This window comes from Hippocampus guttulatus, chromosome 11, assembly GCF_054856545.1.
Source record: "Hippocampus guttulatus isolate MCC_2025c chromosome 11, RoL_Hgut_1.0, whole genome shotgun sequence".
Taxonomy (NCBI): Eukaryota; Metazoa; Chordata; class Actinopteri; order Syngnathiformes; family Syngnathidae; genus Hippocampus; species Hippocampus guttulatus.
The window spans coordinates 14,629,505-14,655,336 of record NC_141271.1 but is presented as its reverse complement, the minus strand read 5'-3'; the positions used below and the strand labels follow the sequence as shown (position 1 = coordinate 14,655,336).

At 43.3% G+C, this 25,832-nt stretch overlaps 1 protein-coding gene across 1 annotated transcript in view; it reads left to right on the top strand.

Moving 5' to 3' along the window:
• Window positions 1-634: 634 nt before the first annotated feature.
• Window positions 635-25,832, top strand: part of mgat4a (alpha-1,3-mannosyl-glycoprotein 4-beta-N-acetylglucosaminyltransferase A) — a 29,677-nt gene continuing 4,479 nt past the window's right edge. The window contains exons 1-12 of the mRNA XM_086124074.1: window positions 635-1,340; window positions 15,107-15,274; window positions 16,263-16,403; window positions 20,609-20,742; window positions 20,813-20,859; window positions 20,943-21,056; window positions 21,605-21,680; window positions 23,084-23,198; window positions 23,412-23,542; window positions 24,473-24,580; window positions 24,670-24,744; window positions 25,351-25,469. Of these exons, the coding sequence (XP_085980200.1) occupies window positions 1,247-1,340; window positions 15,107-15,274; window positions 16,263-16,403; window positions 20,609-20,742; window positions 20,813-20,859; window positions 20,943-21,056; window positions 21,605-21,680; window positions 23,084-23,198; window positions 23,412-23,542; window positions 24,473-24,580; window positions 24,670-24,744; window positions 25,351-25,469 (1,322 nt within the window). The 5' untranslated portion in view covers window positions 635-1,246. The remainder of the gene's footprint in view (window positions 1,341-15,106; window positions 15,275-16,262; window positions 16,404-20,608; window positions 20,743-20,812; window positions 20,860-20,942; window positions 21,057-21,604; window positions 21,681-23,083; window positions 23,199-23,411; window positions 23,543-24,472; window positions 24,581-24,669; window positions 24,745-25,350; window positions 25,470-25,832) is intronic.

Sequence of the window (25,832 nt, the reverse complement as noted above, 5' to 3'; positions counted from 1 at the left end):
CAATCACTTCATACAACACGGCTTCATCCCAGTAACAAGACGGTGTGCACTGCAACTACAGTGCAAACTCAGGTCAAATGGTGGAGCCCAGGTTTCAAAGCAAACATGGTGAAGTGGCAGTTAGTTGTTCTGCCCATGCAAATAGAATAAGTTGCCAATGGAAGTGAAGTCAGCCCCAAGTATTGATGTCTTAAAATACAGGGGGAAAAATGACCCCCCCCCCCCCCACACACACACAAACATTTTTAAAATCAACTTCACTATAAAGTATTTTCGTAAGAAAGCTACTTTTTTTTCTTTCTTGTGCTTTTGAATGTCTTTACATCTTTTGTTTGTAAATGTGTTTACATGTTAATATACATTCTTGTAATTGTCAGTTTTTGTTATCGTTGCCATTGATTCGTGCTTTATAAATACATTTTGCCTTGCCTAGAATACAGTAATTGTTTCACTTATTTGTTTGTACTTGCCTTCTTGAAAATACCCCCAAAATAATATTTCATTTGTGTTGTTATAAGTTACAGGTCACCTTCAGGGTGGAAAAAGTTTTAAACATTCACTGAACGGAACTACAAGAGCTACTTTATTTTGAAATGTTACACCAGAAGCAAGTGTGTTCACTAAAAATATTGACACGTAAGAACAGTTTAGGTTTTGGGAAATGCGCGTGTCAACGTGCATGTGGAATTGAACATATTAAGGCGTTTCACGACGAAAGATTTGGACACACGTTGAAAGGAGCGCTTTTGGTGCTATTTTGGCAATTGTGCGCAGCAGTTGCCCATTAATGTTAGCTTGACGTCTTGGAAAGCAAACCGAAAGAACCGAAAAGGATTTACTTGAAGCCGGGGATGTAACTGCACTTGAACTGCTTGTACTGAAGCTCGTTTAGGGGGTTTCTCATCTGTTGCTCGTGGTAGCGGAATTGACGTGATTTCGAGGCGTCGCCTGCAGGCTATCACGAAGGGTCCACCAACATCATCCTAAAGAACCCGAAGTCGAAATGCTTCTTCCTGCTTGTGACTCTTATTAACAGAGCCCCCCCCCCCCCCATCCCCTCCAGAAATGGACCGCACCGGCAGCTAACTACCCCCCCACTCCGTATTAACCAGACATGTAAACCACCTCGACGCGGAAGATCGCTGACTCGTCACCGTACACTCGTCAGATTGTGGTGGTGGCGGGGTGGGGGCACATTCGGAGAGAGAGGACGGCGGCGACACGAGCGAGGCTTCGCTGAAATGAGATGAGGCTCAGAAATGGAACTGTGGCCACTGCGATAATTTTCTTCACGTCTTTCCTCAGCTTGTCCTGGTACACCGCCTGGCAAAATGGCAAAGGTATGCTCTGAAATTCACATCATTGAATCCCTTAATGGTAACGGTGAGTGTAAAAGTGGCAAAATAATAATGAAAGTATTTTTGAATAGAGGTAAAATCGGGCTAAAAAATCCAGCCCGACCCGGCCCGCGGGTATTAAAGCCCGACCCGGCCCGAGCCCGAAGCACACCCGAAATTTCATATTTTATTTGTGAGGACTTGGGCTTTAAGATCTTACCTCTATTTCTGAATGTGTTATTAAAACGTGAAAAGATTTTTTTAAAAAACAATTCCTGTTAAATGTGTTTATGCTGTTTCGTTTCATTCAAATTTGTGTGGAAAAGGATTAGGGCCAGTGTAGTGTGTAAAGTGTTCCAAAACAGTCTTTGTCAAAAAAAAACAAAAGAAAACATAATAATAGCTACAAACTCCAGGACTTTCACAAATATAGGAGTGGAAACGTCCGGCCCGGTTTAATTTCTACGGAAGAGGATTAGGGCCAATGAAGAAAACTTTAAAGTCAGAATTCTGATTTAAATCTGAGAATTAGGTCACAGCAAGTGTGTGGATTAGTTATTTCTAAAGGCGTGTATAGTTGGGTAGCATCAGCATAACAGTGAAAACTAATGTTTTATTTATGTAGGATGTCACCACGCATAAGGATGCAGATGCTAAACAAATGATATCCACATATCCATAACTTTAGTGTGACAAAAAAAAAAGAATAGTTTTGGTATAGGCTTATCCTTGAGGCTGCAGTATCGGTATCTGATATCAAAAAGTGTTTTCCAGCCTCCTTAATGACTGCGTCGTTGACTTTCAGCTTGGTTCTAACTTGGAGGTAAATGTCCAGTTGCTAGCATAACGTTAGATGTTCAGCTTGGTTATTAGTTAGTTGATGGCGTCCACTTTGATAACTATCTGGTTCACATTCTTACTGGTAAGTAGCTAATAGAGCAGGGGTGGGCAAACATTTTGGCTCGGGGGCCGCATTGACTTTTAAAATTTGACAGAAGGGCCAGGTCAGCACGAGCTATGGTACATTAAAAACAAACAAACTGCATTTGTTGACAGTCCATATCAAACATCAACAGAACAAAAGCATGAAAGTACTGTATTAATATACTTTTTTAAATGACAACAGTGTTGTTGATGACCTATTTTAGCCTGTGCATTGCTGCAGATGGCTTGTGATCAGACCAGTAGAAGTAGAGCGATACAGAGGTCCTAGGTGGTCGAAAAGATCCCCCCCCCCCTCCCCGTGTTCTGCAACTTCAAGTCAATGCACCACCTGGCGGTGAAATAACGGTCATTACAAGTCCAATTGAAATGAATGCAATCATTCATATCGAACCTTAATTGTGGACCAACCTTCGGCGGGCCGGATTAAAAAGACCAACGGGCCGGATTCGGCCCGCGGGCCGTAGTTTGCCCACCTCTGTAATAGAGTGTACAGTACATGCAAATTGCAAGCAGTTTTGGAAGTCCCTAGTCTAGATCCAGTTTAGTCACCAGTTGGTTGAGATTTGATCTAGCTTTTGCGAAAGTGAGTCGCCATCCAGCTAGGGAACATGCTAATGGAAATCCACATTCCCTCTAAGCTGTTCAAAATCATCCAGTTTGCTAACAAGCTCAATGACATCCAGTACCTGGCATACAGACACCTCCTATTCTTGCTCTCTGTGTTGAGTCTATGAAAGTTTCCCTCTTGTTCAAAGCCCCGTGTACCCATGTCTCCCTCCCTATACCGACACAGCATCATATATCCACCCATCCATCCATTTTCCGAACCGCTTGATCCTCACTAGGGTCGCGGGGGGTGCTGGAGCCTATCCCAGCCTTCTCCGGGCAGTAGGCGGGGGACACCCTGAATCAGTTGCCAGCCAATCGCAGGGCACACAGAGACGAACAACCATCCACGCCCACACTCACACCTAGGGACAATTTAGAGCGTCCAATCAGCCTGACATGCATGTTATTGGAATGTGGGAGGAAACCGGAGCACCCGGAGAAAACCCACGCAGGCCCGGGGAGAACATGCAAACTCCACACAGGGAGGCCGGAGCTGGAATCGAACCCGGTACCTCTGCACTGTGAAGCCGACGTGCCAACCACTCGACTACCGGGCCGCCCAGCATCATATATCACTTAGTTATTGACTTATCATGGGTGCAGCCATATCGCACAGAAATTTCTGTTTGGGCGTGATGTGAGTCCAGAGTGCGGCTTCTTGCCCAGGTTGCATCCCTTGTGGGAAACGTTGGGGCTTGGTCTTTGGTGACTTCTTATCAAAGCCCCGTGTACCCATGTCTCCCTCCCTATACCCACACAGCATCATATATCACTTAGTCATTGACTTATCATGGGTGCAGCCATATCGCACAGAAATTTCTGTTTGGGCGTGATGTGAGTCCAGAGTGCGGCTTCTTGCCCAGGTTGCATCCCTTGTGGGAAACGTTGGGGCTTGGTCTTTGGTGACTTCTTATCAGCTAAGTGTAAATAATTGCAGCCCTCAGATAAATTCCAAGCCAAGGGCTCGTGTTGTGCTTGTGTGTTATCAAAGTCTTCTTGAAAAGGAAGTCCAAAGAATAGCAGCGTGTGACTTAACAGCAACAGGGTGGATGCCTGCTGCAGTGTGCGGTGCACCTGTTGACATAAACAAAAACCATTCAAATATGACAGAGTTGTTTAGTATGCATGTTCAGGACCACTTTTTTTCCAGACCGATACCAGTGCGATTATTCACTCTTTGAGAACGCAACGACATCAAGTGCGATACCTTTAGTACTTTTACGATACGGCTCTACTAACACCTAGTTTTGAAATGAGAACAACTACAAAGTCAACCGGTGTCACAGAACAGATTGCATTCACCTTTGAGAGGTTCTGTGACATACGGTGGTTGGCCTGGTGATTGCTGGCTCAGTTGGACGCCCTTCCCGGCCCGACGATTGGAGCAAAAAGGGGGATTTTCGGTTGAGCTCTGGAGTCAAGCCAGGCTGGCCACACCCACTACACCACCCGGGCGGCGTTTGAGCAGTGTCCACATATTGCAAGAACAAAGGCAAACGGGAGGGTACGTCTGCCCAAGGCGTTTAGATTTCAAGAAAATTTCCAAATGATGGAAACTCAAGGAGCTGTAAAACCGGAAAGAACCGCCGGCGTCTCGAGTGTTTGGGCTGTAATGCACACACTCCTCCATCGTTTAAACATTTACCTTTTCTTGGAACATAGAATATGTGTAAACAAGTCTATTTACCATATGCTTATAGGCTATTGGGTTTTCTCACGTACTTATAACTTCATGAATTAAACGCATTGCGCCACGCAAGCCACCGACGAGCATTGGTGTCTTGCTTCGTTGCGCTCCGCTCAGCACTGGAAGCTTTTGATCGGCGTAAAGAGTTTCACAATGAGTGGGCATCGCTGTCCGGACTTGTACAAAACATTCAAGTTTGGTTTCTGTAGCAATTCTCGATAACGTTGCCTCAATGCTATTTGAAGGACTCTTCTTCTTTTTCCTTACGTAACTTTTTATGGCACCAAAATGCTCATGTGCCATCAAGATTAGCAGCAAGATTATGCCACCCCTTTGAACTCAAATGAAAGTCCATTTCGAGGTGACAGTGCGAAGCTCCTTGAGAAACGCACGATACAAGCGACGTTTGCCCTGTGATGTGTGATGCGGAGTATTTTCACTCCATTTTGTTCATTTGCTTTCATTCCAACCGGAATACAAGGCACCATGTAGACAGGACTCGAGATGATCTCTGTGTTTAATCTGCGGAAACCATTTGCAAACAGCTACTTTTTGCTATGTGCACTATGTTCGCTTGAACTGAAGACAAAAAAGAAATTGTCTTTGTGAATATGCGTGTGAATCGTTCTTCTGCCTAAGGACATGAACTATTGGAGACATGATGGATGGATGGATGGAATTTAAACTCTTATGACCACTAAACAGTTATTTTTAATTCTTGTTTCGTGGTTTCGAAGTTCTGGGAACAGTTGAGAAACATAATGGGTTTTGATGGCCTTCCAAAAGATAAACAACCCCCCCCCACCCCCCGGCCCCGCCCCTAAAAGAGATGTAGAAAAGATTATGGAGGTGATTGATACACACTGAGTAATATTTGGATTTTGTGAGTCACGACAATGATCATCAGAATTTGAATCAGTTATCTGTTACAGTATATGTCATTCAACCAAATGCGCAAGTGTCATTGTTTGGAGTTGAGAGCTAAACTTGGCAGTTTGGAGTTCTGGCCTCTGACATCTTGGACCATTCCCCAGTCACGTGACTTGTCTCGAAGAGGGCATGATGTCAGTCAGCTGTACAAACACTCCATCTTGACTCTCCTGAGTGTGCGCTTCTTTTTCTTGTTGCATCGCATGGGGAAACCACCTCATCTCAGCGAGCCGGATGGATGGCAGGGAAAAAATCTGTGTGACCCAGCCTCGGGGGGGGGGAATGCATTCAGATGATTTTATTCTCCATTAATCAAACATTCATCATTTGTACTGTTATATCGAACTTGTTGGCTCTGGCCAGGACACAAATTGTTGAAGCTTTTGACACTCTTTGTCAATGTCGGTTTTCGGCCTTGCCGCTTACATGGATTGATTTCTCCAGATTCTCTGAACCTTTTGATGATATTATGGAATGTAGATGGTGAAATCCTTTAAGTCCTGCAATTGTACGTTGAGGAACATTGTCCTAAAACTAAACACTCTTTTTCTCACGCAGTTGTTCACAGAGGTAAACCTCGCCCGATGTTTGCTTGTGAATGACTGAGCAATTCAAGGAAGTCATGGCAGCCACCTGTTTCTAGTTAGCCTGTTCGCCTGTGAGACGTTCCAAACAGGTGTTTGATGAGCATTCCTCCACTTTCTCAGTCTTTTTTGCCACCTGTCTCAGCTTTTTTTTGGGAATGTGTTGCAGCCATAAAATGATACGTTTGTGACTATTTGCTAGGAGTGGCACTCGTTAGCTCGTCTGCCTCACACCGCAGAGGTCTCGGGTTCGAGTCTGGGCCCTGTCCTTCCTGTGTGGAGTTAGTATGTTCTCCTCGTGCCTGGATGGGGTTTCTCCGGGTATTCCGGTTTCCTCCCACATGTCAAATACATGCATGGCAGGCTGATAGAACACTCGAAATCAGGGGTGTCAAACTGATTTTTAGTCGCAGGCCACTTCGGAGTTACGGCTTCCCTCGGAGGGCCAGTGCAAAATCTCAACGTTATTTATTACCCATGACAATTTGACATTTCGGTACAGATTTCAGCAAGAATCATGATAATTGACACACAGGATTTGCTCCCGCGGGCCACATAAAATGATGTGGGGGGCCGCATCTGGCCCCTGGGCCTTGACTTTGACACCTGTGCTCTAAATTGTCCCGAGGTGAGTATGAGTGGTTGATGGGGCAATAAACATACCCAAAAAAATCATCGTCAGGACAGGAATCAAGTATTTGTACTTTGGTACACCCTGCCACCCCTGTACAATCGCATAATTTTTGTCGGGTGGGCGGGGGGTGTTGAAGTTGTGTGGTGCTTCTTGAACACTCTTCCTCTTTGCGAATTACACTTCCTCCTCACTGTCCTTTAAGCTCTCCCATGCACCAAACCCCTGGGTCCCAGCAGTCCACACACAATGGGACAAAAATAGCACAAGCGAGTACGTCAACTTGGCTGCCCGGATTTACAGACAGATCGACACACACACACACACACACACACACACACGAAATGTGCAATTTCACAGGGGGTTCTCACTTGTTGTCCGCCTGCATCATGCATCACGTGTAAACGTTTGGATTGTGTGTCGTCGGACGGAGGAAGGGCGGCCTGCCAGACGGATCCTCAGTGGCCTGGAAGGATGAGGAGAGCAGGCCAGATGATTAAAAAAAAAAAAAGGGAGAGCGCATGGGAAGTGCCCGAGGTGGACTCTGCTGTATGTGAAAGGCAGCAGAGTGCTGACGAGGCAATGAGACAAGTGGAATGTGTTGGTTCTTTGTTGCATGAGTCCTGCTGCTGAGTGCCTACACGCGCGCACACATACACACACCTACTGTTCCTCCGGGCGCTGCGTACACCGTCGGAAATAGAACTGGGCATTTTGCACTGTTAAGTCATTATAGTAACAGCAACATCCTGTGTCCCACACTTCCGTTCCCTTAGTCACAATCCTCCTTTATTTGAATGTCTGGAACAGAGCCCCTCCCCCTTGAGAACTCCCTCTCAATTTAAGAGTGGGATACACGCTGTATATTGTGGTCCCCTGAACTGATTGATTTTCTGCAGCGAGGTGCGTGTATGTTTCTACTTTCTTCTTTTCTCCGCACACACGGCAAGTTTATTTGCATCAAGATTCACAGCTATGGTCAATGCAAGGTCTCATAAATGGCGCGTTTTTACAGTGTGCACCAGGGCCGCTCTTTGCTCAAGTATTTGCTCATGTTTTGCGGTTTTGCGCACGCGGCTCACATGGCTCTCGGCAGTCATGGGAACAAGCGTTTGTGGTCGCTTCTGCGAGATGTGATTGTCATCTCAGTTGCCTCCGCCGTGGATTTTGTTGCAGTCGATTTGATAGTAGGATTAGAAGTACAGAAGCATTTACCAAAAAAAGGAGTACTTCTTCAAAATAAAGCCACTCTTGTCAATTTCTTTGGAGGTTTATAATCTTAACAAAGAGGACGACTTCAAGCATTTTCATTTACTTTTCAGTGAATGACGCATCAATCTTTGGGTGCTTCAATGGCTACATTCCACTTTTCTCTCTTCTAAATGAGTTCAGTTCATAACATGGCATAAAATCAGCTGTTGTTAGTCATGGTAATGGAGAGACCCTCTAAAAGCGGTACACAATTAATTGCTGGATGTTGACTGGCATGTCAATTCAAAACAATGTTACCCGCAAAAAAAAAAAAAACCATAAAAAATAAAGTAAACTGACTTAACTAAACATCAAAAATAAAAGGCCAGCGGTCGTTCATCTGTAGGGCACAGGAGGTTTACGATTTAATTTTGGATAGAATTAAAAACATGGAAAATGCCAAAACATTTTTCCCAGATTTACAACTCTCGACTATTGTCCGTCCAGGTGCCCTTGAGCAAGACACCAACCCCTTCCACCCCCCCGGCCGTAAAGGAGTAACACTGTTTGTGTGCCCTTTTCACTCTGACATCTTTCCTTGAGTGTGAGGAGAATTCACACTTGAAGGCTTTTCAGTATGCTAAACGGAGAGCTAAAACGTTTTCCAGTTGGATTGGATCCATGTTGGACCGTTCCTTCATCGCAACCAAACGGCGCCCGGGTTTGTTTGGAGGAAGTGTCCTCTATGTGCACTGGGTTTGGTTCACATCCAAATTCAATTAATAAGTTCACGCCCGACTAAATAAACCACACCAACGAGAAAATGAACGTCAGTTTTCATTGAGACCGGTATCTGTTGAAGGTGTGTGAAGGCTGATCCGCATTAGGATTGTTTGATATTTGCCCATGTCCTGTTCTTGTTTTCTTTTAGTCAGTGCTGCAACCATTGAAATCAAAAAAAGAAGACCAGACCTCCATTTCAACTTGTACCAACAGTTGGAATTAAAGACAACCTTTGACGGTATACTAAGAAAGTCAACGATCGAGCTTTGTTGATTTTAAATATGGCCAGTTAAGCGCTATGCATTCATTGGAAAACTGGTTGCTTGTTTGTGAATCGCGCAGCAGTGATGGTTTGATTTAAAAAAACAAAACAAATATAAAAATAAAAAATAGCTTAAAGGCCAAATCGTGCAGTCCTGTTGGAGATTGTTACTTACCACCCAAAATATGCTCCTCATAATCATGCTTACAAAAGCCCCATTCTGCCCACGCTCCATCTTGTCAAGTATACAATTATTCGGTTAGGGCACTTGTTTTTTTCTCGAGTACAGGCTGATTGTGCTAAAAATAGTTTTTGTAGAGGACTTGCCGCGAGTGAGTTCACAGGATGTTAAGTGCTTTTAAAAATGTTTTTATTGGAAGATAGGGGAAGGGGGGGGGGGGGGCGGAGTCAGTCTCATTTTACATTCTGTACGACTGCGGTACATTCAGCTTGTGCAAGATTACAGAAAATGACAGCTTTCCATCACCTGCGCAGGAGCATTTTGATCTGCCTTCAAAACACAACCAAGAGTGTTAGCGCTGTTTTATGGCAGCCTTGTTTTGCTTTTAATATCCTTCCTCCCTCTGGCTAATATTTTTCAGCAACTTGTTTGTGTTCCTTGCATTAAAAAAACAGTTCGGCATCTTCATTTTACGGCACTCCGCGTTTCTCTCTCATGATCAGGGTTCAGTTCTGCACCAAAACAAAAAACAATCCGGAAATAGAGACACATCCTTTTTGGTCTGGTGCCAGTTTGCTGTGCCAGTGATGCTCACAGCAAAGTGCAGGATCTTAAATGTGGGTGGAGGTCAGCAGAAACAATGAGCTCATGTTGAGGAAACAAAATGAAGAATCTGTTTCAGACCCGTGCCACCGGGACCGATACGAGTCTGACTTTTTTGTTTGTTTGTTGTTGTTTTTTTTTATTTTTTATATTGATCAGTTGTCTTGATCCTGCAGTCGTTTTGCCCTGGAGAAGTGGCAAACAGAGAGTCGATTGGAATGGAGAGACTTGATGATATCCTGCAAATGAGTTTCTTTAGTATTTTAACAAGCCTTTGTTTAAAACTAGCATATGAAGGGGGTCTTTAGGTTATAACTAAGTCCCGATCCTACAATGGAAACATAACCTGAATTTGTACTGGTCGGAATTTGCCGTAGTCCAACCTCTGTTTTTTTGTTGTTGTTTTTTTGTTTAGCCCCCCCGCCCCCTTATTATTTCCATCTGGTCACCATTAAGAGGTCATTTTGTACATATAATTGGTCATTTGTTCCAGTTTTTCCAACTGAATATCATTGTTTGAAGATAGTGAAGCTGAAATAATCGAGTGTTCAGTGTAAGGCAGCGAAGCTGAAATAATTTGGTACTTGAGAGCTCAATGTTTGGTGTCCGTGTAACTACTGTAACCACTAACAACGATTGAAAGTGCACCAGCGGCTCGTGTTTATACTTCACCACTTGCGAAGGCATTACGATACATGAGTTGATAGCTGTATTAAATTAGCTAGCATTGACACCGTTGTGTTGCCGATTGTGGTTGCGCTAGTTTGGTGCCTTGTACACTTTCGTCTAAAATTTCGTCTTCTTTGTTCAGCGTGAAATGATCTCAAAGTTTGTACATTCTCCTTCTTATGGACGCTTTCCATCCGGAGTGGTGCGTGCGACTATCTGAATCGTCCATGTGGAACAATGATAACGTGCTAAAATTCAAGGCAGAGATTTTTCTTCGGTCTTTTCTGGAATCAAATCGTTGGAGTTGTTCGATTAATCATTGCAGCAATTTAAAAAAACATAAAAGTCTCAAATAATAAATCACCACTATATTGACATTAGCATGTGACAGGTATTAGCTGTAGCTTCCCTTGTTATTTTTTGACAAAACCAGACAAGATTTGGTGAAGTGTCAATCAGGTAACTGCTTTTGCCATTCGCCCATTTCGCTCTCCGGCTGATTAAAATTTCTCCCAAAATAGCGCCGCTCGTAAATTGATGAATTAGTCCGTTTAATTCTGATTTCACAAATGCAAAATTAATCAGAGTGCCGGGTTTCGACTTGCAAAGACATTTTTTTTTTTAAACTTGATTTCCACTTAAATGTGAGTCTTCGGGTACATTTTTTTTCTTGACACCCCTTGTTGAAATTATTCTTTCTTGTGGAATAAGGGGAACACAAGGCATTCCTCTCATGCTTGCTGAGTTTGTGAGCGATAATAGCCTGTTTGAATGCCTTGCGTCACATATGGAAGCTGCATTGTGGAAGGCCGAGGCGAGCAGGTGCACCACCGGAGGATTCGCTCTCATGCATAATGCACACGCATGTTTTGTGTACATGTGGCTCTCATTCTTGTCTGAGCTCGGCACAATCTATGGCTGAGGATTTTTTCTTTTTTGGTAACATTACAATTAGATTGCCTTTTAGTACCAATGTTTTCAGTCGTGACACTTTTATCCCGATTCATACATTCTGATTCTAATCGGTCCTGCCTAAAGCGATTTCAAAATGCAAATTTGGGTCCAAAATTGCAGAATGTATAGGCAGCTGTCCATATTCCTGCTCTTTAACAAACCGTGTGCACTGCGGTCTTTCTTCGGTGCTCCGCAGTCAGCATACATCAGCAAGTTCACTCTCAGGGCTCCTGAAGCATAGTTTACATGTTTTTGTGTGACAAAGCCACAGAACTGTAAAAACCACAGAACCTGGAAGAGAGCTTACTGCTGCATAGGAAATGCTCCGACCGCACAGTAAATTAATTTAATGGCATGAAGTATACAGCAATGTAAATAGCTTGAGTCTAAAAGCATAACAGGTAACGACTCACGTGAAACTGATCCAAAACACGTGTCAACAAATAGCACGTTTTCACTCCCATGGGTGTTTCTGGCAACCGCAAAGGTCGAGCAGTTTTACTTTATTGTGGTTTATTTTGTTTTGTTTTTGTTTTGCCAATTTCTCTTGATACTCACATGATGGTTCGGGACGTCCAAATGAAATCAAACTTGAAAAATTAGTTGAGTTTGAGCTGCAACACACCCTTCGCTTTTCATTACATCCCATGGGAAGATTTGTTTGGAATTTTGAACAACTTGCAAGTCAACCGGTGACAAGGAACATAATCTGCAGGTTTCGCCGTTGTTGTATACTGTAATGCAAAAGACAACGTGGCTGTCGTTTGTCGAGCAAAGGAGCGTGAGGCCTTAATGCACCTTTCAAAGGCATTTGACGAAATGTCAATTCCACATTTCGACCGCCCCTTTCCTCCTCCCGCACGCCTGCATTAATAAATAAACACGGCAGTGTTTGTAGGCAGGGCACTGTCACGACAGATTGCCCTGAGAGAAGATATCGCGAAGCAAATTTTGCCGCATGCGGTGAAACGCGTATCCAATTTTGCCAAAATATTAGTCTCAAGAGAGAAGGAAATGCAAACAGAAGGAAGGTAAAGAGGTTGTTGTGTAAGAGGTGGAGCTTAGCTCCTCCTCCCATTGACTCCTGGGAAATGCAGACGAATAATGAGATTGCTCAGGTAGGGACTGTGGTTGGTGTAATTGTTTTTATTTTGTGCAGTCGACCACATTTTTATCCCCCCCCCCCCCCCCCCCCCCATCCACTGTATTGATAATGCAAGTGACAAAACCTGATCCTAACTAAATAGCAGGAAAGCAATAAAAATGATAGGTGTGAACTGCACAACATTTATGGGCTTAATCAGTCCGAGAATTTAACCGCCGCATTTGCATCTATGACTTGGTGTTTGTCGATTCTCCGGTATAATGCAAGCACACTTTAATACAAATCAGACTTCAGATCAATAGCCAGACAAGTTCTTACAAATGGAAATGGTGAGAAGGGCCTAAAGCTGGATGCGCGCATACTGATAATCAGGCCATAGGATGTCATTTAGTTTCATCTCATCATGTGCGGCGTTTCTCACATATTACAAATGAGATAAGATGTTCAAAATTGTCTGTCGCAGGTTGAATTTGCAGTAAATCTAAGCTATCAAGGCCATATGACATACCATTTCTCCAGTACAGACATAACGATGACAGCATCACTTCTCCTTTTGGCCCCAAAGAAAAAACAAAAAAAGAAACAAATGCTGAGTAGGCATTGTGCGTATAAAACAGGCTGTTTTATACGCACAGTCATTTTTGCCTTTTTATGCCATCTTCAATGTAATGCATTTGAGGTCCATTTTGTTTCCAGAGAGAGCGCTTTCTCCAAAAATGACAAACTCTTTTACTAAATTAATTGGAACTCTTCTTAGAATATATGGATTAATCCAATGCATATGAAAGGCCCAAAGTTTTTTGTTGCTGTTGTTGTCTTTTTCATGAATACCTCTCAACCAAATAGAAACCTTATCCGCGCTGTCTGCGCCATTGCATTGCAGGTGTGGCTTTACCTTCACAGGCTGGGCAGTCAAAGCACCGTTGTGCAGATGAAAGTCTATTTAGGGTTTGAAGCTGCCCTTTTCATGCGGGTCGGGTCCCAATGACTGCATCTGTGTTTAGAGCGGGAGCAGCGTGGACAGACAATAGCTCAGTCAGAGAGAATGGGCAGAGATAAAGGGAGTCCAGTCGTCATTGTTTTACTGAAGAGCTCCCCGAAAGATCACAATAACAAAATACCGGCCCTGGTTGCTCAGAGACGGAGGCCAGGATAAATCGTCACCTTTGCATCTGGGCTGCGCTTTGAAATCCTCCCACAACTTCAAAACCTTTGGAACAACAACTTTCAGAAAAATGCAGAAAATCAGATTTGGGGGAGGGGGGTGAGGTTGTCAGTGCCTGCAGCCACGAGTCATATGAGCGAACATTATGACGATGGCGCTTCAAGAAAACCTCACTGGCAGAGGAGAAACAGACCATCCTCTTATGACCCGGATTAATGGGCTCAAGGAGTCTCAAGTCATCCCTTTGTATGGCTTACTTTGAACAAAACAAATGTCGCCATAGTTGTCAGATGACAACCATGCTCCATGACCATTCTGACATTTCTTAAAAGTAGGCCAATGATGATTATTAGACAGCTTCGGCAGAAGACCTGTATAGTATCTTTATTCCAGATTTTCAAATGATTAAGCACACTTGCAAGATATTTGAGCAACATTCACAAATACACCCCCCAAAATAGGAACGACCATAAAAAAGACAAACACAAAAGCAGCTTTTGAAGGGGTCCAAAGGATAGATTCACGTCAATCTGAGCCAGACGAAAACATTTGAGGTTTTACTTGTTTATCCGTGCCAGTAATAAATAAAATAGTACCGTATTTTCCTCACTATAAGGCGCATCGGAGTATAAGGCGCACTTTAAGTGAATGGCCTAGTTCAAAACTGTTTTCACATGTAGGGCGCACCGCATGATAAGGCGCCTAGAATAGAAGCTACAATTGTGGTTGAGGTTGTGTTATGCATCCACTGGATGGTGCTACGCTGGAGGGAATACAATACAATACAATACAATACAGCTTGATTTATATCACGCTTTCACAACTGCTGCCGCTGTAACTGCGCGCTTTACAGAACATTTAAAATACTACGACCAAGAAAACGGAATATCCATATATAAGGAATATCTGATTATAAGGCGCACTTTCAGCTTTTGAGAAAATTGAATGCTTTTAGGTGTGCCTTATAGTGCGGAAAAATACGGTCAGATTACAACCTCAATAGTCAAACAGCAAGGAATTGGAATAATGACAAATTAAATACACCAGTATATATTTAACATGCAGAAAACTTATGCATTGCGTCTATGTACGAGTGCATTAAACATTGAGTAATAGTGATTGCAGGTGTGAAAAATGTAAACATTATTGCACAGTACGAGCCGAACAGGATAAAAGATGATTGATTCATTCTGTTTGAGAAAAAGCTCCTTTAAACTCCCTTAGAGGAAGGTTAAACTCCTTGACGCCAATGGTAGACTGCTCATATCGCCCATAACTCACTTAGTGAAGCACTGTTTGTTTGCTAACAATGAAGTCAGCCACAGTAGACTTTTGTACACACTGCATTTCATGTGGGAGCGGTGAGCTGAAATTCACAATTTATCTTGGGACAGTTGTCATCACCGTTGGGGTTTTTTTTATGACTGTACTCCAGTGCTCACAGGCCCGCTTTTCTGTTCCCCATCGCAGAGGAACTGGTAGCGTACCAGCGGGAGTTCCATGCCTTGAAAGAGCGCCTACGTGTGGCCGAGCACCGGACGCTGCAGCGCTCGTCGGAGCTCAACAACATCCTCGAGCAGTTTCGGCGGGCCATTGCCGAAACCAACAACAGCAAAGATGCACTCACCACTTTTTCAGGTAACACATTATTTGGAACGTCCCAACAAAAGGAAATCAGGTGTTCTCGTGATTGATATTTAAAAGTGAAAAAAATTGGGGATCATTTACTGTTTATATGAACCACAAGGTTCTACAGTAACAGTGGCCCAGGGACCTAAATGCACCTGCATCTTTCATTACTGAAACGCTATCACAATAGTGACAAAATTGCATCACAGAAGCTAGCTTGAAGCACTTTAGTCACGTTTCACTTTGTTTACCACAGGTTTATACTCTCGGGGCGAAACATGAGTTTAGCTCGAGCAAAATATCTGTCTTTATTGCACACTAAACGGTAGCATCTTCTTGATGCACACGAAACAATCGCATCTGGCCATTGTTGTAGCTCTCGAAACTGAATTTGATTGGGCCCACCAAATGTCACTCATTTTTGTCATTTCACAATTATTATGATTGTGGCTGACATTGTGTTGTTTAGGGTGGAAAATATATATACTAGTAATAAACACCACGAAAAAGTCCATCCCCCATCATAGTTTTTAACAACTCGCTGAGTTAGTTTAAGTTTACATTTGGAAAGTTGCTGTTGGCACGTAAACGTGGTTTAGTTATACAATGATCCTGTTGTCTGAGGAGTTTTCAGGGTGACTTGGTCCAGATAAGTGTCTGAAAAGGATCAGCTGTGTGAATATGTTAAATATTAAATGTGCTCAATATTTATGAGCAAAAAATGTAAACGTGCTGGGTAGTTTTAAATTGCTTGCGGTCAGACAAATACCTCTCTGGGTTTTTTTTTTTTTTTTTTTTTACTCGGCAAACAGTTTCGGCGACTCGGCCTTTGTTAGGATTTTCACGGCGCTTCCTGGTGTGATGCATCTAAAAACCCGCACGATTGGCAAAGAACAGTGGCATTCCACACATACTTATTAACAATTGGGGGTGTGATCTACTTGATTACAGCTCACACTTGAGTAACGTACTGTATTTCCTGTCCTCATGCAATTAGCTGATACCCAGAGACTTTTGAAGGAGCTGGCCAACAGGAAACCTCTCCACGTGCCAAACATCTACCACCATCTGCCTCACTTACTCAACAATGAGGACAGCTTGCACCCCGCTGTACAAGTCGGCCTCGGACGTACCGGAGGTGAGGACTCGCCGTAGCTGCCGAACGCATTTTATGAGTCCTGTCTCGACATGCGTTCAGTGATGAGTTTACTGTAAATATCCTCTGGACTCAACCTCATATTGAGGCTTCTCCGAGGAATGTTTACACACCATAGAGAACTATAGTCTATTTACGGAGTACATTGTGAGTCTTTGTTAACAAGCTTAGCAGCATATTTCCTTGCTTTTGATAGCGTAGTCAATGTGCTCCCTCTACCACTCCCCCGTTTGCAGTGTTGTAGTTTACTCGACCCTGTTTATAACGACACTACAAAGTGAGTGAAGCCCTTTCATGCATAAGATAAGTGACAACTCCCCGTGCCGTTGCTAAAGTAGAGCAGTCGGCAACACAGAAAGCGTCATTGTTCAACTTCCACCTTGTTTTCTTGAATGGTACTGCTTTTGAGCCGTTTGGCTAAAAGAATGAAGGAAGACAAACATTTTTTTTTTTTTAAAGGCACATGGCGCAACACCGGTCAAACGGGCTGAACTTTGCATCGCAGACCTCCCTGTGTATATATGTACACTTGCATGCACGACAATGCTCTGACCTGGTGACCTCAACCCGGAGGGCCTTTCAGTTACAGTACACTCTAGTACTACATCAACAATCTTGATGTCCTCTTGCCCTCAAAATTGAATTTGTTCTCACTCCGCTGGATGTTTTATGGTAGTATTTGTGAGAAATGTGTCTGGGTGGAATTACTTCTGGACCTGACTGTAAAGTCAAACAGAATGAATATTTCCCATTAGAAATCATGGGAATTGAATTCATCCATTCCAAGCCATCAAAAAACCTTCGCTAACTGTTCAGGCAACATTTTTAAACACAGGTATATCAAAACCCTGTTAGTAGTAAAACGTTTACGGCTACGTTTAGTGATGTGGTAACAAACGCTGAGAGAGTTCTGTTTTTGCAGTGAGTTACATCACTTTTGGATGAAATGAAACTCGTTCTTCCCTATATTCCCTTCTTTTTATCATCGATATGTAGACGTGCCCTGATTTGGGAACTGTCACTCGGCCAGTATTTTTAATTTTTTTCTTTTTTTTTTTATTATTTATTTTTTTTTTTGCCTTAACTTTGCGACAGTCAATTCAACTCACTTCAAAGGCAGAAGTTCAACAGATCGTGAACAATTCTTTGACAAAGAGACTTCAGGCTCTTTGTTACCACTCCCATTTGAAAACTTTAAACTGAACGTAAAGCAAAGAATTGCGGTGTATTAAAAACGAAGCACACCTTTTGCTTTGGAATGTCTTCTTGCCTAAAACTCATTCACTCCCAAAGACATATTTAGATGTCTTTTCAGACGCCACACATTTAATCCCAGCTACTCATTTTAGGTTTACTTTACTTGAAAAGGGTCTGAAAGGGTCTGAAAATGGCTGATATACTGAATGAGTTTTAAAGGGGAAGTCAGTAAAGGGGATGTGTTAAAAACTTGACTGAAAACCTAATCAAGTAAATAACTCCCTGTACTTTTCTACAGTCAATACTTTTCTACCCTAAATAAGGTTTTTCAAATTTTCTAAATAACTGAAATGTTCATTTGGTGCGGGGTCAGCTACATCTCTTATAAAGTGAATTGAAAATTTCAATATTTCCCTTAACTTAAATTGATCTCTTATCGGACATCAAAATCTTTTTTTGGATGGGGGGGAACTAACGATATTCATCAAAATGCTGAACATCAGCACCAACAATCGGCCTGGCCTTGGTTTATCCCTAGTTTGGTCATCACAGTTTTTTTTTTGTTGTTTTTATTATTATTTTTTTTTTGAGTAGCCAGGTTGAAAATGTCTTAGTTGAATTCAGTTTTATTGAAGGTTCTATAATTATCCCTTCTGCGGTTGACACTGTGAGCGACATTCGCTGAATATAGACGTGTGTCAAAATGCAGCGACACAAACGCATGCAAGCGCCTGAAAATAGCTTTTGTTACTGCCATCCAAATGTAGTTTAAAGATTTACTCCTCATTCGCTTCTCAACACATTTCTCCTTGTTTGACACGTTATTTTTACCACAAGTTTGACTGCGTAAGAAGGCAAAACGTCTGATAAATGTATTTCGAATCGAACGGAAAGGCTTCTCTGGATGCAGCCCAACAAAACTCCTCAAAGATTTGATTAACAGCCAGTTTGAATGGCCGGCGTGAGGAGCAATCAGCGAGGGATGCAGGCTGCAGGTTGGGAGCTGCATTGGGGTGAGGGTGGTGGGGGTTGGGGGGGTCCGCAGACATTGCACTGGCCTGCATTATCGCTCATTCTCTGTCTCCCACCGTTCCGCATGATGTCAGACTCTTTTCCTGCCTCCCACGCTCTCCTTTCATCTTCGACCTACTTTTTTTTTTTAATGCTGGTGGGCGTCGTCATACAACGTGGTGTTCGGTATGAGAAACACAAAGCGAAACTGGGACAGATTCTCCACGCCGCGCAGATTGCCCGCCTCCTTTTTTCCTCATGCCAGCAGCGTGCAGTGTGCACCTCAAGTTTGTTTCTGTACCCTTCGCGAGGCCCCTCGTCGCTCTCTCCAGTGGCCATGATAACACACCTACTTTAGCCAAGTGTTGCTTCGCTATGACAACATTTCAGGTTTTGTGCAAGAGTACTTTATGGCTGGTTTGTGTATAGTTTAGTGTAGTTTTATGTAGAAATGGTGTCGAAAGAACGAAGCGTGAAAATGAAGATTAACGCATGGGTCAAGACAGCAAGTGGTGATAAATTCCCTAGCAAACGGAGATGCTGGTACTGAAAAATTCAGTGTGTGAGTGCACAAGCAAAGTAGATAAACTGAAATCACAACATAAAAAAAAAAACATCGAATGTGTTTCATAAGCTTCACATCATACGAATACGAGAAAACAAGAAAATGACAATCTTACAAAGCGGAGCAGCATAAAGTAACCGCAGGATGCTTCGAAGGCACATCAGGTTTTCGGCATGATGAGGGCGTGCGCTTCAGTAGAGCACATCTGAATAGCCGTCCAAATGTACCAATCCGACTGCAGATTTGAGTTAGAAAACAAAAACACTTACTACAATAGGGGGGTGCATTGAAAAATTCATGAACAGTAAAATTGACTTTAGCCCGTTCAAGAGAAGCTGAGAATGTGACGCTCATAGGATCAAAAAAAAAAAAAAAGCAAATAAGCAGCATCACTAGTTGAGCTGCAGAGGATCAGGCTGGGGAAAGAAGTTGCAGTTTATAGTCTGCAGACTATAAACTATAAAAAGTATTTGCTGTCAGACTACTGTGTGCTTGTGCGCTCCATGTAAATTCAGTTTGATCGAGGGCTCCAACGATCAATTGAGTAACTTTACAAAAATAGCATGATGCAAAACAATCCACAACTATGTTTATAAATGAGCAATCTTTTATAGCCAGTGTTTTTAACTTAATGTACTGTAATTCTTGGATTTCAGCCTCTCAACAGTAGGTATTCAAATCTCAGATTTCTGTAGCGTTTTACGGAAAACAGACTGGTTATCTTTTGTGTTTCATCAAAATAAGACATTTGCAATTATCTGCTCACATTAACTTGCTTCCTTGAATTTTCTATTTTTGGTCCGATGTGTTATTCAACTATGCTAATGTCTTCTATGTTGTAATTTGAGTCAGATGGAGTTTTGGGGGAATTTTCCAGTATCATAAAAGAACAAAGCAGCCCGTCGCTCGCCTTGAGTGTGCCTGCTTGTACAACCCCGTTTTTCAAACTGTTCTGTGAAAACCTTATTGTATTTGATTTCTTCCTAAATCAAAGGAAAAATTTGATCATCTGAGCCAATTCCTGCCCTTCAGCCAAACTCGCTCAATTGATAGCAGAAGCTCCTGAATTAATTCAGCAGGTCTTTGCGTCAGTGTGACGATCAATGTTGACTTGATGCCAAGTCGCGTTCACTGCTTCTCCCCTCATTCCGCTAACTGTCGCCTTCATTTAACGGAAGCATTTTGTGATTCATCGAATCCATATCTGACTCAGATGTCGCTTTTTAAGGTGCCTCTCCGCAAGCATCGCAGTGGCGCGCATACTGTCATCCAGGCCTCCAATCCATCGCCATCTGTCTGTCTGTGTAGTGGGCTTCAGCCAATGTAATCTGTTCAATGCCTGGCGACGACCGCTGGCTATTTGTATCCATTTATTAAAACATATCCGTTCCCACCCCGGTGCTCCTCTGCCCAGTTACCATGGTGATGGGGATCCCCACGGTGAAGCGGAAGGTGAAGTCGTATCTGGCGGAGACGCTGCATTCGCTCATTGGCAAACTGTCTCCGGAGGAGAAACTCAACTGTGTCATTATCGTCTTCGTCGGGGAGGTGAGCGGTCGCCTCACATGATGGGGGAACGTTCCCTGATGCTCAAAGGTCGCCCTGCTTTCTCCCGCAGACCGACCTGGAGTACGTTCAGAGTGTGGTTTCTGGCCTGCAGAAGGAGTAAGAGCACCGCACCGCGCAATAGGAATGTTAGTTGGCTCGTTCATGCTCCCTGATGTCACCCGTGTTCCAATTTCCTCCAGGTTCGCGGCGGAGCTGAATTCAGGTTTGCTGGAGGTCATTTCGCCTCCCTCCAACTTTTACCCAGACCTCACCAACCTTAAGGAGACATTTGGAGACTCCAAAGACAGAGTGAGGTAAGACCATGAATCATCGGTACCCCCTTTCTTTTTTTCTTCGCCCTAATTAGGCAAAGTGAGAATGACAAAACGGATGGCCTGAGTGGCACAGGAGGGAGATGTGATGCGACGACTGCAGAACCGGAAGGAGTCAGTGGGAGGGAGCAAGTGGGCAAGAGCTTTTAGTCAGCTGATTAGTATTCTACAAGCATTTGTCAAAGGCAGATCAAGGTCATCAGTACAGGCGCCCCTGCGCCTCTTGCTCCCAAAGCGCTCCCTAGCTCTCACAAGCTTCTGTCGTGGATGCTGTGCGTGTGCATGCGTGCGTGCGTGTGTGTGTGCCAGCACCAGATTGAACATTGGAGAGTGAAGTGTATTGCATAAGCCTGCTTGAATATGAGTGCAGGGGTAAACACTAATTGGGCCTTACGGACTATTCGGTGTCCAAGCACGAGCAACAACAATCCCCGTCCCTCTCCACAGGTTGCCCGTAAAGCTCTTCAATTACATAATTAGAAACTAACGTTGTTTTGTTTTGTTTTTTTGTATGTGTATATGTTGTTTAGATGGCGGACAAAGCAGAACCTAGACTATTCCTTTCTCATGATGTATGCAATCAGCAAAGGAGTTTATTATGTTCAGGTAAGCCCTGAAATGACGGTAAAGGGTGCTTTTATTTTGACCGCCGCTCTCAATTCAAACCGAGGCAGCCACAAAGCAAATGCATATCGTGTTCATCGGTGTCTGTTTCCTCTTGTTAAAACCGCAGTTTAATCCCTCTTGGATTTCTGCCACACTCATCTGTCTTTTTGGTGCTCTAATTTTTTAAAATGTGTCACCAGTACAGTGCAGCGGCCAAGGTCGAACACAATCTGTTCTGAGATGGGGGGTTTTCCCCCTCCATAAAAAAAAAAAGATTCCATAAAAATCAGTTTCATGATCCAACTGTCACCATCCGAAACCCTTTATCAGCTGTATATAACATTTAAATAATCATAATTGTAAAAGTAAGATCATCCCTGCACAGAGTAGGGCTGCACAATAAATAGTTTTGTGGCCGAAATCGCAGTCTCAGACAATGCGATTTTATGATCGCCAAAGTTGCGTTTTGATGTTGTTGTTTTTTTTTGGTGGGCGCTTATCCCCCAAACTCACCAGTGAGCGGTTTGCTAATTGCGGGTAGGTCACACTAACCTATTCTAAGCTGGTTAAAAAAAAAAAAAGTCCTGTGTCTACATCACGCTCTCAACCATACTGCTGAAAGTCCTTTTTTTCGCAGCTGCGCAAGAACACGAGATGCTAAACTAGTTTGCTACTCGCCACGCAGGCGGACGAGGCGTCACTAAGCATGCAACGCACCCAGCAAGAAGAGAGAGCTTGAGACGATGGAGAAGCTATTGCTAATTGCTAACATGAAATGCAGAGTCGGGAAAGACCACGAAATAAGTGCTTAGGTGTGCAGCGCGCTTTTCACAGAAGTCTGGCTCGGAATTCGTGAGGGCGGAGAGCAAGAAGCTATGAACAGAAAAATAGTATTAGCGAGACAGATGCCACAAGCTCCAGTCAACACCATTTTCTGTCATGGTTGTAACTGTTACTGTACATATTAGTGAACATTACGCCAGTCAGCCTGCTTCCTTCGTGTAACTTAAAGTGCACGCCGTGTTCTCGTTGTGTCACAAAAAGCTAACGGAAAAGCAAAAAACAGGGGCTAATCTTTTGATGCTCGCTGAACCGACATTCGTGAAGTCACGAATGTCAGAGGTTGGAATGCTGAAGTTTTTGCGTGATCGTTCTCCTGATAATTTTGTTCACTGACGCCGACCATACATACTTGGCAGTCTGACGTCTAATGCATGCGGTGTGTTATTTCCATTCTCTGCTCTCACCTGGAGGGAAGAGGTATTTCCAACCGCTTTTAGTTTGGTGTACACTAGTTCTGCTGTGTTTTCATTGCTCAATTCCAAACAACGCATCCCGTTCGTAAAACCCAACCCTCCCGCTGGTTGGTTATGGCTCACCCATGTTTGCCTCTGCTCCCTCAGTTGGAGGACGACATCGTGGCCAAGTCCAACTACTTCGCCACCATGAAGAACTTTGCCCTCCAGCTCTCGTCCGAGGACTGGATGGTCCTGGAGTTTTCTCAGCTGGGCTTCATCGGTATGATTTCGTCACACACTTGACAAGTGTCAGACTCACTTGGTACTTGATGCTCAAGGATGGTATATTTGTTGCCCCATCGGATTGTGTTCTCCTGATTGCAGCACCAAGTCCTCGAAGTCTTGTTTATCAAAGTCAAATGTCGGTTGCTAATGCGCATCTGTGCCAGAACCGCAGATCTCATGAATGCTTTTGCTCTGTTGTCTCCCACAGGGAAGATGTTCAAGGCACCAGACTTGAATCTTATCGTCGAGTTCATCTTCATGTTCTATAAGGAGAAGCCAATCGACTGGCTGCTAGACCACATTCTCTGGGTCAAAGTGTGCAATCCTGAGAAAGATGCGGTATGTTGTACAAATGTACAATGAACAAATGTCAATTTTAACAAGAGTCTTTAAGTGACGAAACAACAATTGAAATGTCATTTGGAGGAATTGAAATGGAATCATAAAGGTCCATGTTTGAATTTGGAAAGAATTTTCCAATAGCAAACAGAAACGGAAATAATTTGCTCCAGAGTTAAATTGTCGCCATCGTAGGCAAGTCATGTTTTAATGAACCTTCCTCACTTACTCATTTGTATACAAGAGGATTTCAGATGAATTTAAAAGAGAAAATAGAAGAAACGAGGCTCTGGAGAGTGACCTAATTTCTTTGAGATTGCGCCGGTGGTGGTGGCAGCGAGGGGGCGGAGAATAAGATATTTTAATTGTTGTTCTACATTTCAATGACACTGTTCAAAAATTTTGAGAATGCAGTTATTTGCTCGGAAAAAAAAAAGATCAATTTTGATGCCCTAACATCATATTAGCAGGCCGAGGTAAGATTTGGAGTGGAAATAACTGCAGCTGATAACATAAAAACAATATTTGACAAATTGGCAGGTGTGATTGATTTGAAAGTCCGAACAAACACTCTTTGACGTGAAGCACTTTAAGCACCAATACTTTGGAGTAAGATGCCTCTTGTGGAAACTTTTCCTCTTTAACGTCACATATTCTTCTGTGGGGGCATAAGAAAAAAAAAAGGAGATTCTTAAATTAGGCCAGTGTATGCTCGCTGAATTGATGTCTCATGTTTTACTGACATCCCGTGTCATGACCTTCAAATCTCGGTGCGACTTCAGAAGCAAAACATTTCCTCGTCAAGTTCCGAGTAGCACACCTTTTGCAGCGTTGCATTTTCCGCTTTACGATGGCATCGAATGCATCCTGTCCTATTGTATTGCGCACTTCTTGGCTCTAACTCGTTGACCCTTTTTGACCCTTTTCCAGAAACATTGCGAGCGCCAGAAGTCCAGCCTCCGCGTGCGCTTCCGACCATCCTTGTTTCAACACGTGGGGCTCCATTCTTCTCTCGCCGGAAAGATCCAAAAGCTGACAGTAAGTACCCCCCTGCCCACGCAGCCGGTCCCATGCCACTACCGACCGATCCTGCCCACTTCAACGTTGCTCTCTGCTTTGACCCGCAGGACAAAGACTTCCTAAAGCCACTTCTCCACAAGATACATGTCAACCCTCCTGCTGAGGTTTCCACCTCAATGAAGGTAATCCTCCTCCCAAGCTCTTTTTTTTTTCTTTATAATTTTGACGTAGCTTTCAAATACTGGACAAAACTCCAAAATATGTTTCATGACGATATATTATTTTTCAACTTTGAACTGAACTAATGAAATAACTCTTCGATGATATTCTTGTTTTTGCTTTGAGACTTCCCAATTTCATCTAAAAAAAGGAAGTTGAGAATGGCTGTTGAACATTGTCGCTGTTAGAAATGCATATTGGTCATATTCCCTCGCTTTTTAACATCAAAATTTCCTGTCAGCGGACGACGCGCATGCAAACGGCAACATTAATAAGCTTTCTGAATGAGTGGACAGGGACAGGAAGGGTTAATATTAACATTAAATGAAGACATCGTGGACCTTTATATCACAACATGATTCACTTAGCAAGATGACTGTACGGTTTAAATATCTTTCCAAATCCTGAAAGTTTTGGTTTTTTTTTTAAATGATATAGATATATCATAAAATATAACCTTTCATGATACCTTTTATGATTAAAATCTAACATTTAAGTTTGAAACCATCCAAAACATACATTTCAAAGCTCCATGTGTACCGTGCTTCATTGTATGACGCTTCTGTCAGGTTTATCAGGGCCACACCCTGGAGAAGACATACCTCGGGGAGGATTTCTTCTGGGCCATCACGCCTTCGGCGGGAGACTACATCCTCTTTAAATTCGACAGACCCATCAGCATCGAGCGGTAAGAACGGCCGCTCTGAGCACTCGCTGCCCGCTAACTTCATTTCCAACGGCTGCCATTCCCAGAGAGTCCGTTTCATCTTATATCTGCGTGTTTGCATGCCTCTCCTGGGGATCCCATCGGGCTAATGAGAGAACACTCTAAAATAAGCATTCTCAGGTCAGCCTCCACGCTCTCCGTGGAGATGAAGTAGAGGGCGGTATATGGATGTCGAATCTATGTATAGCGGCGGGTCACAGCAGGGGTGGGATAGCCTGCTAACAAATGCCTTGGCAAAGATGTCGCGTGGCAAATTGTCAAGAGACTAGCGCTGTCACCCGCTCAGCCAGTAAGTGACTTTCTTATCTACCGTCGTGCGTGCTT